Source organism: Scyliorhinus canicula, chromosome 23, assembly GCF_902713615.1.
Source record: "Scyliorhinus canicula chromosome 23, sScyCan1.1, whole genome shotgun sequence".
Taxonomy (NCBI): domain Eukaryota; kingdom Metazoa; phylum Chordata; class Chondrichthyes; order Carcharhiniformes; family Scyliorhinidae; genus Scyliorhinus; species Scyliorhinus canicula.
Genome location: NC_052168.1, coordinates 25,304,792 through 25,318,993, shown reverse-complemented (window position 1 = coordinate 25,318,993; position 14,202 = coordinate 25,304,792). Strand labels below are relative to the sequence as shown.

The window sequence follows — 14,202 nt, the reverse complement described above, 5'->3', positions numbered from 1 at the left end:
GGGGAGGGGGAGGGGGAGGAGGAGGGGAGGGGGAAGGGAAGGAGGGATGGGGGGAAGGGAAGGAGGGATGGGGGAAGGGGGGGAAGGAGGGATGGGAGGAAGGAGGGGGAAGGGGAGGAGGGGGGGAAGGGGAGCAGGGAGGGGGAGGGGGGAAGGTGAGGAGGAGGGAGGGGGGAGGGGGGAAGGGGAGGAGGAGGGGGGGAGGAGGACCCCCCCCCCCTCTCTCGCAACTTGACAGCACAGTCTGCCAATGCAGGACGGCGCCGAGCTGAGTCCAGCTCCAATTGTGGGGCCGGCACTGTCTTGGCGGTTGATTGACAGCCCCTGATGCAGCCGCGGCGCTAGGTACCGTTGTGCTGTCAGAACAGAACTTCTGGAAACTGGTGCCTGTGTAGGGAGGGGGAGGGGGGGGGGGGGGGGGGGGTCTTTGCAAGTTTCCAGATCACCTCGGAAAGAAAAGGACAAATATTGGCGACCGTCTGCACCAATTCCCTCTGCAGACACTGACATGTGCCTGACAGCAATTGCAACTGACAACACTGGGGGATTTCACTTCAGTTTCACTGTCTGCCACAATATTGGCTGCTGCTTCTTACCTGGCGACTGGGATGTTCTTGGGGGCACGGACAGGTTTGTGTGTGTGTGTGTGTTTCCACCTGGGCAGTTGTAGGTTTTTGGCTATTCTCCAGCCCAGGGTTGGAATGATATTGTTGCAATTCTGCCCCCCTCTCTCTCTCTGCAGGAGTTCCCTCCCACCCAGTGACCTGGCTGCAGTGACATGAGCTTAGATCGCCAGCAAACTGCGAAAGTCCAGCTGCCGTCCAAAGGGAAGGATTGTCCCCCACCCCTCCCTTGCCTGCTGTGTGTCTGATGGCTCCCAGTGAGTGCTCAGGGTCAGCGATGCCACTTCTCAGCCCTGTGCCTTCTTGCCTGAAGTTCCAGGCCAACATTTTCGACAGCAGCCGGTGCCTGAATTGCTTCAAAGCCTCTCGCCTCCATCGGAAAGAGGACGTTGTCCCCGACAAGCAGGTGCAACAGGCGGCAAGCTTTAATAATTCATGTTTTTAAAATGTTATTTGTGTATGATCTGGAAGCACCGGGTGGGCACTGGGGAGAAGTTTGAACTTGGCTGGAACCTGTGGGTGGCAGGGTTGGCAAGGTGGGGTTGGCGCTGCCGCCTCACAGCGCCGGGGACCCGGGTTCGATTCCGGCCTTGGGGTGACTGTGTGTGTGCGTGCGGAGTCTGCGCGTTCTCCCTGTGTCTGTGCAGACTCTGCACACTCTCCCCGTGTCTGTGCGGAGTCTGCGCGTTCTCCCTGTGTCTGTGCGTGGGTTTCCTCCGGGTGCTCCGGTTTCCTCCCACAGTCCCAAGATGTGCAGGTTGGGTGGATTGGCCGTGCTAAGTTGCCCCTTAGTGTCGCAAAAAGATGTGGAGGTTAGGTTGCGGGGTGGGTGAGTGGGCCAGGGTAGGGGGCTCTCTCGAAGGAGTAGCATGGTGGTTAGCATAAATGCTTCACAGCTCCAGGGTCCCAGGTTCGATTCCCGGCTGGGTCACTGTCTGTGCGGAGTCTGCACATCCTCCCCCTGTGTGCATGGGTTTCCTCCGGGTGCTCCGGTTTCCTCCCACAGTCCAAAGATGTGCGGGTTAGGTGGATTGGCCGTGATAAATTGCCCGTAGTGTCCTAATAAAAGTAAGGTTAGGGGGGGGGGTTGTTGGGTTACGGGTATAGGGTGGATACGTGGGTTGGAGTAGGGTGATCATGGCTCGGCACAACATTGAGGGCCGAAGGGCCTGTTCTGTACTGTTCTATGTTCTAAGGGTCGGCACAGACTCCACGGGCCAAATGGCCTCCATCAGTACGGTAGGGATTCGATGCTGGGGTTGTTCGAATCAATGCTTATCCCAAAGATTGAAATCACTGAAGGGTGACTTACCGGACAGTAGAGAAACAGGCCACTCGGCCCAATGAGTCAGTGCTGGCGCTTCTGCCTCCTCCCACCCCTCCTCATTTAACCCTCTGAACAGAACCTATTCTAATCTCCCTCATTTACTGATCGAACTTTCCTTATAAATTCATCAGCAATATTCAGCTCGGCTGCTCCACTCTCTGGGTACAAACCTTCTGCTGAATTCCCGGTTGGATTCATTACTGTCGACCATCGTGGTCCTTGGTTTGGGACGCCCCACAAGTGGGAACATTTTTCTGTGTCTGCCGGCACAGTCCCAGAAAGAGCTATCTGGCCAAATCCCACTTTCCCGCCCTTGGTCCATAACCCTTCAAGAATCATCGAATTCCCACAGTGCAGAAGGAGGCCATTCAGCCCATCGAGTCTGCACCGATCCTCAGAAAGAGGACTCAAGCCAACCCACTTCCCTGCCCTATCCCAATAATCCCTTAGCCTACACATTCCCAGGACACAGCACCTTAAGATGGCATCTGACTAAGTTTTTTAACGAGAAGGGTTAGTTCGAGGCCGTCATTAAATGCAGCAGACAGTCAAGTCCCTTTCTAATCTTGAAGACTTTTATCAGATTACCCCTTAATCTTCGGCACGGTAGCACAGTGGTTAGCACTGTTGCTTCACAGCGCCAGGGTCCCAGGTTCGGTTCCCAGCTTGGGTCAGTCTGTGCGGAGTCTGCACGTTCTCCCCGTGTCTGCGTGGGTTTCCTCCGGGTGCTCCGGTTTCCTCCCACAAGTCCTGAAAGACGTGCTTGTTAGGTGAATTGGACATTCTGAATTCTCCCTCAAAATGGTCAATAAAGATGACACATTTGGAAAATTTTCTGGGGAAAGAGACACTTTTATGTGAAGCAAATACATTTATAGCTGGTGTGGGTCATAGTAACATTTGTTTTTATTTATTTTTAAATTTAGAGTACCCAATTCTTTCTTTCCAATTAAGAGGCAATTTAGCGTGGCCAATCCACCTAGCCTGCACACCTTTGGGTTGTGGGGGTGAGACCCACGCAGACACGGGGAGAATGTGCAAACTCCACACGGACAGTGTCCCGGGGCCGGGATCGAACCCGGGTCCCCGGCGCCGTGAGGCAGCAGTGCTAACCACTGCGTCACCGTGCCGGCCAATTAAAAACGTTTTTAAATGATTGGAGGAATTGATGGGGTCGATAGGAATAGACTCTTTCCTCTGGTGTGTTGAATCCAGAACAAGAGGACGTAACCTTTGTGATAGGGGGTGATGTCAGAAAGTACTTTACACAGAGGGTAGTGAAACTCTGACACCAGAAAAGGGGAGGCTGAGGGATAGTTTGCCTGTCACCTTAAATCAGTATCGTCTGAGTTCTCAACCCATCCACGCTTGCTGCCTGTCCAGACCCATCATGATTTTGAAAACCTCCGTCAAATCTTCTCACTTGCCTGGGTGAATGCGGCTCGAACAACACTCAAGGGGGGGTTGAAACCATTCATAACAAAGCAGCCCACTTGATTGGTATCCCATTCACCGTCTTAAACAATGTCTCCCTGCTGATGTGTTATTGGGGCAGCAGGGTAGCATGGTGGTTAGCATAAATGCTTCACAGCTCCAGGGTCCCAGGTTCGATTCCCGGCTGGGTCACTGTCTGTGTGGAGTCTGCACGTCCTCCCTGTGTGTGCGTGGGTTTCCTCCGGGTGCTCCGGTTTCCTCCCACAGCCCAAAGATGTGCGGGTTAGGGGGATTGGCCATGCTAAATTGCCCGTAGTGTCCTAAAAAGTAAGGTTAAGGGGGGGGGTTGTTGGGTTACGGGTATAGGGTGGATACGTGGGTTTGAGTAGGGTGATCATGGCTCGGCACAACATCGAGGGCCGAAGGGCCTGTTCTGTGCTGTACTGTTCTATGTTCTATGTTCTATGTACTCTGGGATATCACAGGATGCAGCTTTATCCAAAAGATACTCCAGACCTTGAAGTTAGTCCAATCTGATTTATTGAACCAGTAGCACGGTTCGCACAGTTCTCTGTGAGTTCGACTCTCTGCTAACCTCAGTGTGGTTACTCTGTCTGACTGAACCACACTAGCTCTTAGCCACGTGCTGGAGGTGTGATACTGTACATACACCCTGACTCACTCTGTAGATGTTAGTCTGTGGAAAGGGTCGGAGTGTGAGTGCCTCGTGTCTTTTATAGTGAGATACCACCGCTGAGTATCCTGCCTGCTCATTGGTAGTGTCCTGTTCTCTGTGTTCATTAGCTGCCTGTCTGTATATCATTATCTGCATGTCTGCATACCATGACACCTGCAACGCTGGTACCTAGTGGCAGCAGTGTGTACTGCTTGGACGGTGCGTTGCAGCAAGCCACCATGTCTCCTCTGTCAGAATCACAGAACTGTTACAGCAGGGAGGGAGGCCATTCAGCCGGTCGTGTCTGTGCTGGCTTCCCAAAGGATCAATTCACCTAGTGCTATTCCCCTGCCTTCTCCCTGTAGCCCTGCACTTTTCCCATTTCGAATACAACTCCAGTTTGCTCTTGAAAGTCTCCATTGAGCCTGCCTCCAACACGTTTCCAGGCAAAGCATTGCAGATCCTAACCACTCACTGTGTGGAAAAGTTTCTCCTGTCTCCGTTGCTAGTTTGACAATTATCTTCCGTCTGTGCCCTCTCGTTATTGATCCTTGGTCGAAAACGAGACTCCCGAATGGTATGTTGCCTCCCGGGTGCTCGGGTCAGGGATGTCTCCGATCGGCTGCAGGACACACTAAAGGGGGAGGGTGAACAGCCAGTTGTCATGGTGCATATAGGCACCAACGATATAGGTAAAAAAACGGGATGAGGTCCTACAATCAGAATTTAGGGAGTTAGGAGATAAGTTAAAAAGTAGGAGCTCAAAGGTAGTAATCTCAGGATTGCTACCAGTGCCACGGGACAGTCAGAGTAGAAACTCAAGAATAGTCAGAATGAATACGTGGCTTGAGAGATGGTGCAGGAGGGAGGGGTTCAGATTTTTTGGGACATTGGAACTGGTTCTGGGGCGGTGGGACCATTACAAATCGGATGGTCTACACCTGGGCAGGACTGGAACCAATGTCCTAGGGGGTGCTTTTGCTAACACTGTTGGGGAGGTTTTAAACTAATGTGGCAGGGGGATGGGAACCAGATTAGGAAGTTAGAGGTCAGTAAAGAAGCAGCAATTAACGCCAGTAAGGTACTAGATGATAAACTCAATGTGACTAGGGGGAAGAGTCGACAGGGAAGAGATGATGAACGCAAAGGGACAGGTGGTCTGAGGTGCATTTGTTTTAATGCGAGAAGTGTAGCAGGTAAGGCAGATGAATTTAGGGCTTGGATCAGTACCTGGGAATATGATGTTATTGGTATTACTGAGACTTGATTGAGGGAAGGGCAGGACTGGCAACTGAATATCCTAGGGTATAGATGCTTCAGGAGGGATAGAGAGGGAGGTAAAAGGTGGAGGAGTTGCATTACTCATCAGAGATGATATCACAGCTGTGATTAAGGAGGGCACGATGGAGGATTCGAGCACTGAGGCAATATGGATAGAGCTAAGAAATAGGAAGGGTGCAGTAACATTGTTGGGACTTTACTATAGGCCACCCAAAAGCGAGCGTGTAGAGGTACAAATATGTAGACAGATTATAGAACAATGTAGGAGCAATAGGGTGGTTGTGATGGGAGATTTTAACTTCCCCAACATTGAATGGGACTCGTGTAGTGTTGGAGGCGTAGATGGAGCAGAGTTTGTAAGGAGCATCCAGGAGAGTTTTTTAGAGCAGTATGTAAATAGTCCAACTCGGGAAGGGGCCATACTGGACCTGGTATTGGGGAATGATCCCGGCCAGGTGGTTGAAGTTTCAGTCGGTGATTACTTTGGGAATAGCGATCACAATTCCGTACGTTTTAGAATACTCATGGACAAGGACAAGAGTGGTCCTAAAGGAAGAGTGCAAAATTGGGGAAAGGCAGAGTACAACAAAATTCGGCAGGAGCTAGGGAATGTGGATTGGGAGCAGCTGTTTAAGGGTAAATCCACATTTGAAATGTGGGAGTCTTTCAAGGAAAGGTTGATTAGAGTGCAGGACAGACATGTCCCTGTGAAAATGAAAGATAGAAATGGCAAGATTAGGGAACCATGGATGACGGGTGGAATTGTGAGACTAGCTAAAATGAAAAAGGAAGCATACATAAGATCGAGGCGACTAAAAGCTGATGAAGCTTTGGAGGAATATCGGGAAAGTAGGACGAATCTCAAACGCGCAGGGGTCATGAAATATCTTTGGTTAACAGGGTTAAGGAAAATCCAAAAGCCTTTTATTCGTATACAAGGAGCAAGAGGGTAACTAGAGAAAGGATTGGCTCACTCAAAGACAAAAGAGGGAATTTATGCGTGGACTCAGAGGAAATTAGTAAGATTCTTAATGAGTACTTTGTATCGGTATTCACAAATGAGAGGGACATGATGAACGTTGAGGTTAGGGATGGATGTTTAAATACTCTAGGTCATGTCGGCATAAGGAAGGGGGAGGTTTTGGGTATTCTAAAAGGCATTAAGGTGGACAAGTCCCCAGGACCGGATGGGATCTATCCCAGGTTACTGAGGGAAGAGAGGGACGAAATAGCTGGGGCCTTAACAGATATCTTTGCAGCATCCTTGAGCACGGGTGAGGTCCTGGAGGACTGGAGAATTGCTAATGTTGTCCCTCTGTTTAAGAAGGGTAGCAGGGATAACCCAGGGAATTATAGACCTGTGAGCTTGACGTCAGTGGTAGGCAAACTGTTGGAGAAGATACTGGGGGATAGGATCTATTCACACTTGGAAGAAAATAGACTTATCAGTGATAAGCAGCATGGTTTTGTGCAGGGAAGGTCATGTCTTACAAACCTAATAGAATTCTTTGAGGAAGTGACAAAGTTAATTGATGAGAGAAAGGCTGTAGATGTCGTATACATGGACTTTAGTAAGGCGTTTGATAAGGTTTCCCATGGCAGGTTGATGGAAAAAGTGAAGTCGTATGGGGTTCAGGGTGTACTAGCTAGATGGATAAAAAACTGGCTGGGCAACAGGAGACAGAGAGTAGTGGTGGAAGGGAGTGTCTCAAAATGGAGAAGGGTGACTAGTGGTGTTCCACAGGGATCCGTGCTCGGACCACTGTTGTTTGTGATATACATAAATGATCTGGATGAAGGTATAAGTGGTCTGATGAACAAGTTTGCAGATGATACTAAGATTGGTGGAGTTGCAGATAGCGAGGAGGACTGTCAGAGAATACAGCAAAATATAGATAGATTGGAGAGTTGGGAAGAGAAATGGCAGATGGAGTTCAATCCAGGCAAATGCAGGAAGAAAAATGGCAGGGCTATAGTGATAGGGGACTCGATCGTAAAGGGAATAGACAGGCGGTTCTGTGGACGCATCGAGACTCCAGGATGGTATGTTGCCTCCCTGGTGCAAGGGTCAAGGATGTCTCGGAGCGGCTGCAGGACATTCTGGGGAGGGAGGGTGAACAGCCAGCCGTCGTGGTGCACATAGGCACCAACGATATAGGTAAAAAACAGGATGAGGTCCTACAAGCGGAATTCAGGGAGTTAGGAGTTAAACTAAAAAGTAGGACCTCAAAGGTAATAATCTCAGGATTGCTACCAGTGCCACGAGCTAGTCAGAGTAGGAATGTCAGGATAGATAGGATGAATGTGTGGCTCGAGAGATGGTGCAAGAGGGAGGGATTCAAATTCCTGGGGTATTGGGACCGGTTCTGGGGGAGGTGGGACCAGTACAAACCGGACGATCTGCACCTGGGCAGGACTGGAACCGATGTCCTAGGGGGGGTGTTTTCTAGAGCTGTTGGGGAGGGTTTAAACTAATGTGGCAGGGGGATAGGAACCGATGCAGGAAGTTGGAAGGTAGTAAAACAGGGACAGAAGCAAAAGGAAGTAAGGGGAAAAGTGCAAGGCAGAGAAGACATAGTCAAAAATCTAAAAGGGCGACAGTACAAGGTACAGTGACTGAGGGGAGCTCAGTGAATAGGCCCAGTAATAACAAAAGGAATAAAACTGGAGATGTTAAGATTCAAAACAGAGGTAAAAAAACCAACATAAGTGTACTTTACCTGAATGCTCGTAGTATTCGGAATAAAGTAAATGAGTTGATGGCACAAATCATCGTAAATGACTATGATTTAGTGGCCATTACTGAAACATGGTTAAAGGATGGTCACGACTGGGAGTTAAATATCCGAGGGTATCAAACTATTCGGAAGGACAGATTGGATGGTAACGGAGGTGGTGTTGCTCTGTTATTTAAGGATGACATCCGGGCAATAGTAAGGGGTGACATTGGTTCTATGGAGGATAAGGTTGAATCCATTTGGGTGGAAATCAGGAATAGTAAGGCGAAAAAGTCACTGATAGGAGTAGTCTATCGGCCACCAAATAGTAACGATATGGTGGGGCAGGCAATAAACAAAGAAATAACTGATACATGTAGAAATGGTACAGCAGTTATCATGGGGGATTTTAATCTACATGTCGATTGGTTTAACCAGGTCGGTCAAGGCAACCTTGAGGAGGAGTTTATAGAATGTATCCGCGATAGTTTCCTGGAACAGTATGTAATGGAACCTACGAGGGAACAAGCGGTCCTAGATCTTGTCCTGTGTAATGAGACAGGATTGATTCATGATCTCATAGTTAGGGATCCTCTCGGAAGGAGCGATCACAATATGGTGGAATTTAAAATACAGATGGAGGGTGAGGAAGTAAAATCAAATACTAGTGTTTTGTGTTTAAACAAAGGAGATTACAAGGGGATGAGAGAAGAACTAGCTAAGGTAGACTGGGAGCTAAGACTTTATGGTGGAACAGTTGAGGAACAGTGGAGAACCTTCCAAGCGATTTTTCACAGTGCTCAGCAAAGGTTTATACCAACAAAAAGGAAGGACGGAAGAAAGAGGGAAAATCGACCGTGGATATCTCAGGAAATAAGGGAGAGTATCAAATTGAAGGAAAAAGCATATAAAGTGGCAAAGATTGCTGGGAGATTAGAGGACTGGGAAATCTTTAGGGGGCAACAGAAAGCTACTAAAAAAGCTATAAAGAAGAGTAAGATAGAGTATGAGAGTAAACTTGCTCAGAATATAAAAACAGACAGTAAAAGTTTTTACAAATATATAAGACAAAAAAGAGTGGCTAAGGTAAATATTGGTCCTTTAGAGGATGAGAAGGGAGTTTTAATAATGGGAAATGAGGAAATGGCTGAGGAACTAAACAGGTTTTTTGGGTCGGTCTTCACAGTGGAAGACACAAATAACATGCCAGCGACTGATAGAAATGAGGCTATGACAGGTGAGGACCTTGAGAGGATTGTTATCACTAAGGAGGGAGTGATGGGCAAGCTAATGGGGCTAAAGGTAGACAAGTCTCCTGGCCCTGATGGAATGCATCCCAGAGTGCTAAAAGAGATGGCTAGGGAAATTGCAGATGCACTAGTGATAATTTACCAAAATTCACTAGACTCTGGGGTGGTCCCGGTGGATTGGAAATTAGCAAACGTGACGCCACTGTTTAAAAAAGGAGGTAGGCAGAAAGCAGGAAATTATAGGCCAGTGAGCTTAACTTCGGTAGTAGGGAAGATGCTGGAATCTATCATCAAGGAAGAAATTGCGAGGCATCTGGATAGAAATTGTCCCATTGGGCAGACGCAGCATGGGTTCGTAAAGGGCAGGTCATGCCTAACTAATTTAGTGGAATTTTTTGAGGACATTACCAGTGCAGTAGATAACGGGGAGCCGATGGATGTGGTATATCTGGATTTCCAGAAAGCCTTTAACAAGGTGCCACACAAAAGGTTGCTGCATAAGATAAAGATGCATGGCATTAAGGGTAAAGTAGTAGCATGGATAGAGGATTGGTTAATTAATAGAAAGCAAAGAGTTGGGATAAATGGGTGTTTCTCTGGTTGGCAATCGGTAGCTAGTGGTGTCCCTCAGGGATCCGTGTTGGGCCCACAATTGTTCACAATTTACATAGATGATTTGGAGTTGGGGACCAAGGGCAATGTGTCCAAGTTTGCAGATGACACTAAGATGAGTGGTAAAGCAAAAAGTGCAGAGGATACTGGAAGTCTGCAGAGGGATTTGGATAGGTTAAGTGAATGGGCTAGGGTCTGGCAGATGGAATACAATGTTGACAAATGTGAGGTTATCCATTTTGGTAGGAATAACAGCAAACGGGATTATTATTTAAACGATAAAATATTAAAGCATGCCGCTGTTCAGAGAGACTTCGGTGTGCTAGTGCATGAGTCACAGAAGGTTGGTTTACAAGTGCAACAGGTGATTAAGAAGGCAAATGGAATTTTGTCCTTCATTGCTAGAGGGATTTAGTTTAAGACTAGGGAGGTTATGTTGCAATTGTATAAGGTGTTAGTGCGGCCACACCTGGAGTATTGTGTTCAGTTTTGGTCTCCTTACTTGAGAAAGGACGTACTGGCACTGGAGGGTGTGCAGAGGAGATTCACTAGGTTAATCCTAGAGCTGAAGTGGTTGGATTATGAGGAGAGGTTGAGTAGACTGGGACTGTACTCATTGGAATTTAGAAGGATGAGGGGGGATCTTATAGAAACATTTAAAATTATGAAGGGAATAGATAGGATAGATGCGGGCAGGTTGTTTCCACTGGCGGGTGACAGCAGAACTAGGGGACATAGCCTCAAAATAAGGGGAAGTAGATTTAGGACTGAGTTTAGGAGGAACTTCTTCACCCAAAGGGTTGTGAATCTATGGAATTCCTTGCCCAGTGAAGCAGTTGAGGCTCCTTCATTACATGTTTTTAAGGTAAAGATAGATAGTTTTTTGAAGAATAAAGGGATTAAGGGTTATGATGTTCGGGCCGGAAAGTGGAGCTGAGTCCACAAAAGATCAGCCATGATCTAATTGAATGGCGGAGCAGGCTCGAGGGGCCAGATGGCCTACTCCTGCTCCTAGTTCTTATGTTCTTATGTTCTTATGATCTTTATACAGCAGCTTCCGGGGGGAGGAGTCCTGGGCAGAGCTAAGGGAGAAGCCCCGTACAACTCAAGCATTCCCAGAGCTACTCCCCCTGGAGGACAGGTAGTGCAACTGCACTTACAATACAGACACATGTATATACAGATTATAATCCGGTGTGAATCACATTCACCACACTATCCACTTGTGCTACCGTGCTGCCCACGTTACGGTCCGAGGTCACGCAGGGTTATTTTAAATGGCAGTGACAATTATGTAATCCTAACTGAATGAAGAGGTGCAGCCGTAGTGAGCGTTTGCATGGAGCTCTGTATCTACTCAAAGAGTAGCACAAGTGAATCAGGGCTCCTCATCGGCCAGGCTCCCCCAGAAAAGCATGCAGGTGTAGCAGGCGGTAAAGAAGGCTAATGGTATGTTGGCCTTCATTGCGAGAGGTTTAGAGTATAGAAGCAGGGATGTGTAGCTGCAATTATACAGGGCCTTGGTGAGGCCACACCCGGAGTACTGTGGGCAGTTTTGGTCTCCTTCTCTGAGGAAGGATGTTCTTGCTCTCGAGGGAGTGCAGCGAAGGCGTACCAGACTGATTCCTGGGATGGCGGGACTGATGTGTGAGGAGAGATTGACGAGGTTGGGATTGTTCTCGCTGGAGTTCAGAGGAATGAGGGGGGATCTCATAGAGACTTATAAAATTCTAACAGGACTAGACAGGGTAGATGCAGGGAAGATGTTACCAATGATGGGTGTGTCCAGAACCAGGGGTCACGTTTGAGGATTCTGGGTAAACCATTAAGGACAGAGATAAGGAGACATTTAGAACATAGAACATATAACAGTACAGCAGAGAACAGGCCCTTCGGCCCTCGATGTTGTGCCGAGCCATGATCACCCTACTCAAACCCACGTATCCACCCTATACCCGTAACCCAACAATCCCCCCTTAACCTTACTTTTTAGGACACTACGGGCAATTTAGCATGGCCAATCCACCTAACCCGCACATCTTTGGACTGTGGGAAGAAACCGGAGGAAACCCACGCACACACGGGGAGAACGTGCAGACTCCACACAGACAGTGACCCAAGCCGGGAACTGAACCTGGGACCCTGGAGCTGTGAAGCATTTATGCTAACCACCATGCTACCGTGCTGCCCACATTTCTTCACCCAAAGAGTGGTGAGCCTGTGGAATTCATTCCCACAGGAAGTAGTTGATGCTCAAACTTTGAATATATTCAAGAGGCGGCTGGATATAGCACTTGGGGAGATTGGCTATGGAGAGAAAGCAGGATTAGGCTATTGGGTTAGATGATCAGCCATGATGGTGATGAATGGTGGAGCAGGCTCGAAGGGCCAAAAGGCCTTCTCCTGCTCCTATCTTCTATATATCTATGTATCTATGTATCTGTGTATCTATGTATCTGTGTATCTGTGTGATGGAACTATCAATTCACCAGACACGTGCTGTCAGATATCAACAGTGGTTTTAATCTACTTACTACAGAGCCAGCCTGTTACCTGTTGATGAACTCTCTGTGAACTGCAGGCTGACTCTGGACAAGGGTATTTATACAGCAGCACTAGGGGGAGGAATCATGGGCGGAGCCAAGGGTGGAGCCCTGTACAATCTCCTGAGCATTCCCAGAGCTACTCCCCCTAGTGGTCGGATAACGCTACTGCGCTTACAAAGATCCAGTGTGAATTACCAAGTTACATTCACCACACTGTGTATCTACGTAAAACCTCCTCGTGGGAGCTGGAATACCTGGCTGCAAATGTGCCAATTTCGGGGGTTTAATCTTCTTCTGTCAAAGGAATAAAATTCTGATTACGTTTGCTGAGCAGTAAGTGGGGCTTAAATTGGAGGTTGAGATCTTGAAAAGCAAAGAGAGCAGTGGCAGAGTCCACGTTTGGAATGAAATGACATAAGAACTGATTAACTGGAAACTTATTGACCTAAATCTTGCTGAAAGGTAATGGTGGCGCATGTTGTTATGAACGTGTAAATTGTACAAGAGTTTCAGGGGATTAATTGATACACCATGAGTTGTGAATCTCCCGAACTTGCTGATTGATATTTTTCCCTGTTGCTGTTTTTAAACTTTATTCCCCCTGAATGTGCCGTAGAAAATTAAGTCTCGTTCTTCGCATTGTAAGCATCCTCTTAACAATGTGACCATTGTTCAGGCCGCGTTAATCAAACTCTCTGGCCCAGAAAGGCAAAGTTTAAACCAGGCCACATCATTCCTGCATTGAGGAAATTCTCCGAGACTTTAATCCGTGCGGGTTAGGAGCTGGAGTCGGCCACTTGGGCTTTCTCCGGCCATTCCACTCGGAACGTGGCTGATCCGATTGTAATCTCAGCTTCACCTCCCTGTTCGTCCCTGATAACCCGCTCACACCCCCCTCCTCTAACAGCCTCCAAAAACATTCAACCACTCTGCCTTCTCCATCTTTTGTAGCATAGAATCATAGATTATCATTGCATTTACAGTGCAGAAGGAGGCCATTCGGCCCATCGAGTCTGCACCAGCTCCTGGAAAGAGCACCCTACCCAAGGTCAACACCCCTACCCTATCCCCATAACCCAGTAACCCCACCCAACGCTAAGGGCAATTTTGGACACTAAGGGGAATTTATCACGGCCAGTCCACCTAACCTGCACATCTTTGGACTGTGGGAGGAAACCGGAGCACCCGGAGGAAACCCACGCAGACACGGGGAGGACGTGCAGACTCCGCACAGACAGTGACCCAAGCCGGGAATCGAACCTGGGACCCTGGAGCTGTGAAGCCATTGTGCTATCCACAATGCTACCGTGCTGCCCATAGAATTTAGAGAAGGAGGCCATTCGGCCCATCGAGTCTGCACCGGCCCGTGGAAAGAGCATCTTACTCAAGCCCTCCCCTTCCCCCCCATCCCCGTAACCCAGTAACCCCACCTAACCTTTTTGGACACTAAGGGTAATTAAGTGTGGCCAATCCACCTAACCTGCACATCTATGGACCATGGGAGGAAACCGGAGCCCCCGGAGGAAACCCACACAGACACGGTGAGAACGTGCAGACTCCACATAGACAGTGAGCCAAGCCGGGAATCGAACCTGTGACCCTGGAGAGGTGGAGCAACATTGCTAACCACTGTGTTACCGTGCCGCCAGGGATTCAAACCCTCAGAGAAGAGATTCTTCCTCATCTCTGTCCTAATACTGAAACGGCTAGGTGGCTCAGTGGTTAGCACTGCTACC

The 14,202-nt window shown here is 48.4% G+C and overlaps 1 protein-coding gene across 1 annotated transcript in view; it reads left to right on the top strand.

Moving 5' to 3' along the window:
* The first annotated feature begins 516 nt into the window (after positions 1 to 516).
* Positions 517 to 14,202, top strand: part of LOC119956641 — a 135,709-nt gene continuing 122,023 nt past the window's right edge. The window contains exons 1-2 of the mRNA XM_038783981.1: positions 517 to 630; positions 743 to 1,029. Of these exons, the coding sequence (XP_038639909.1) occupies positions 871 to 1,029 (159 nt within the window). The 5' untranslated portion in view covers positions 517 to 630; positions 743 to 870. The remainder of the gene's footprint in view (positions 631 to 742; positions 1,030 to 14,202) is intronic.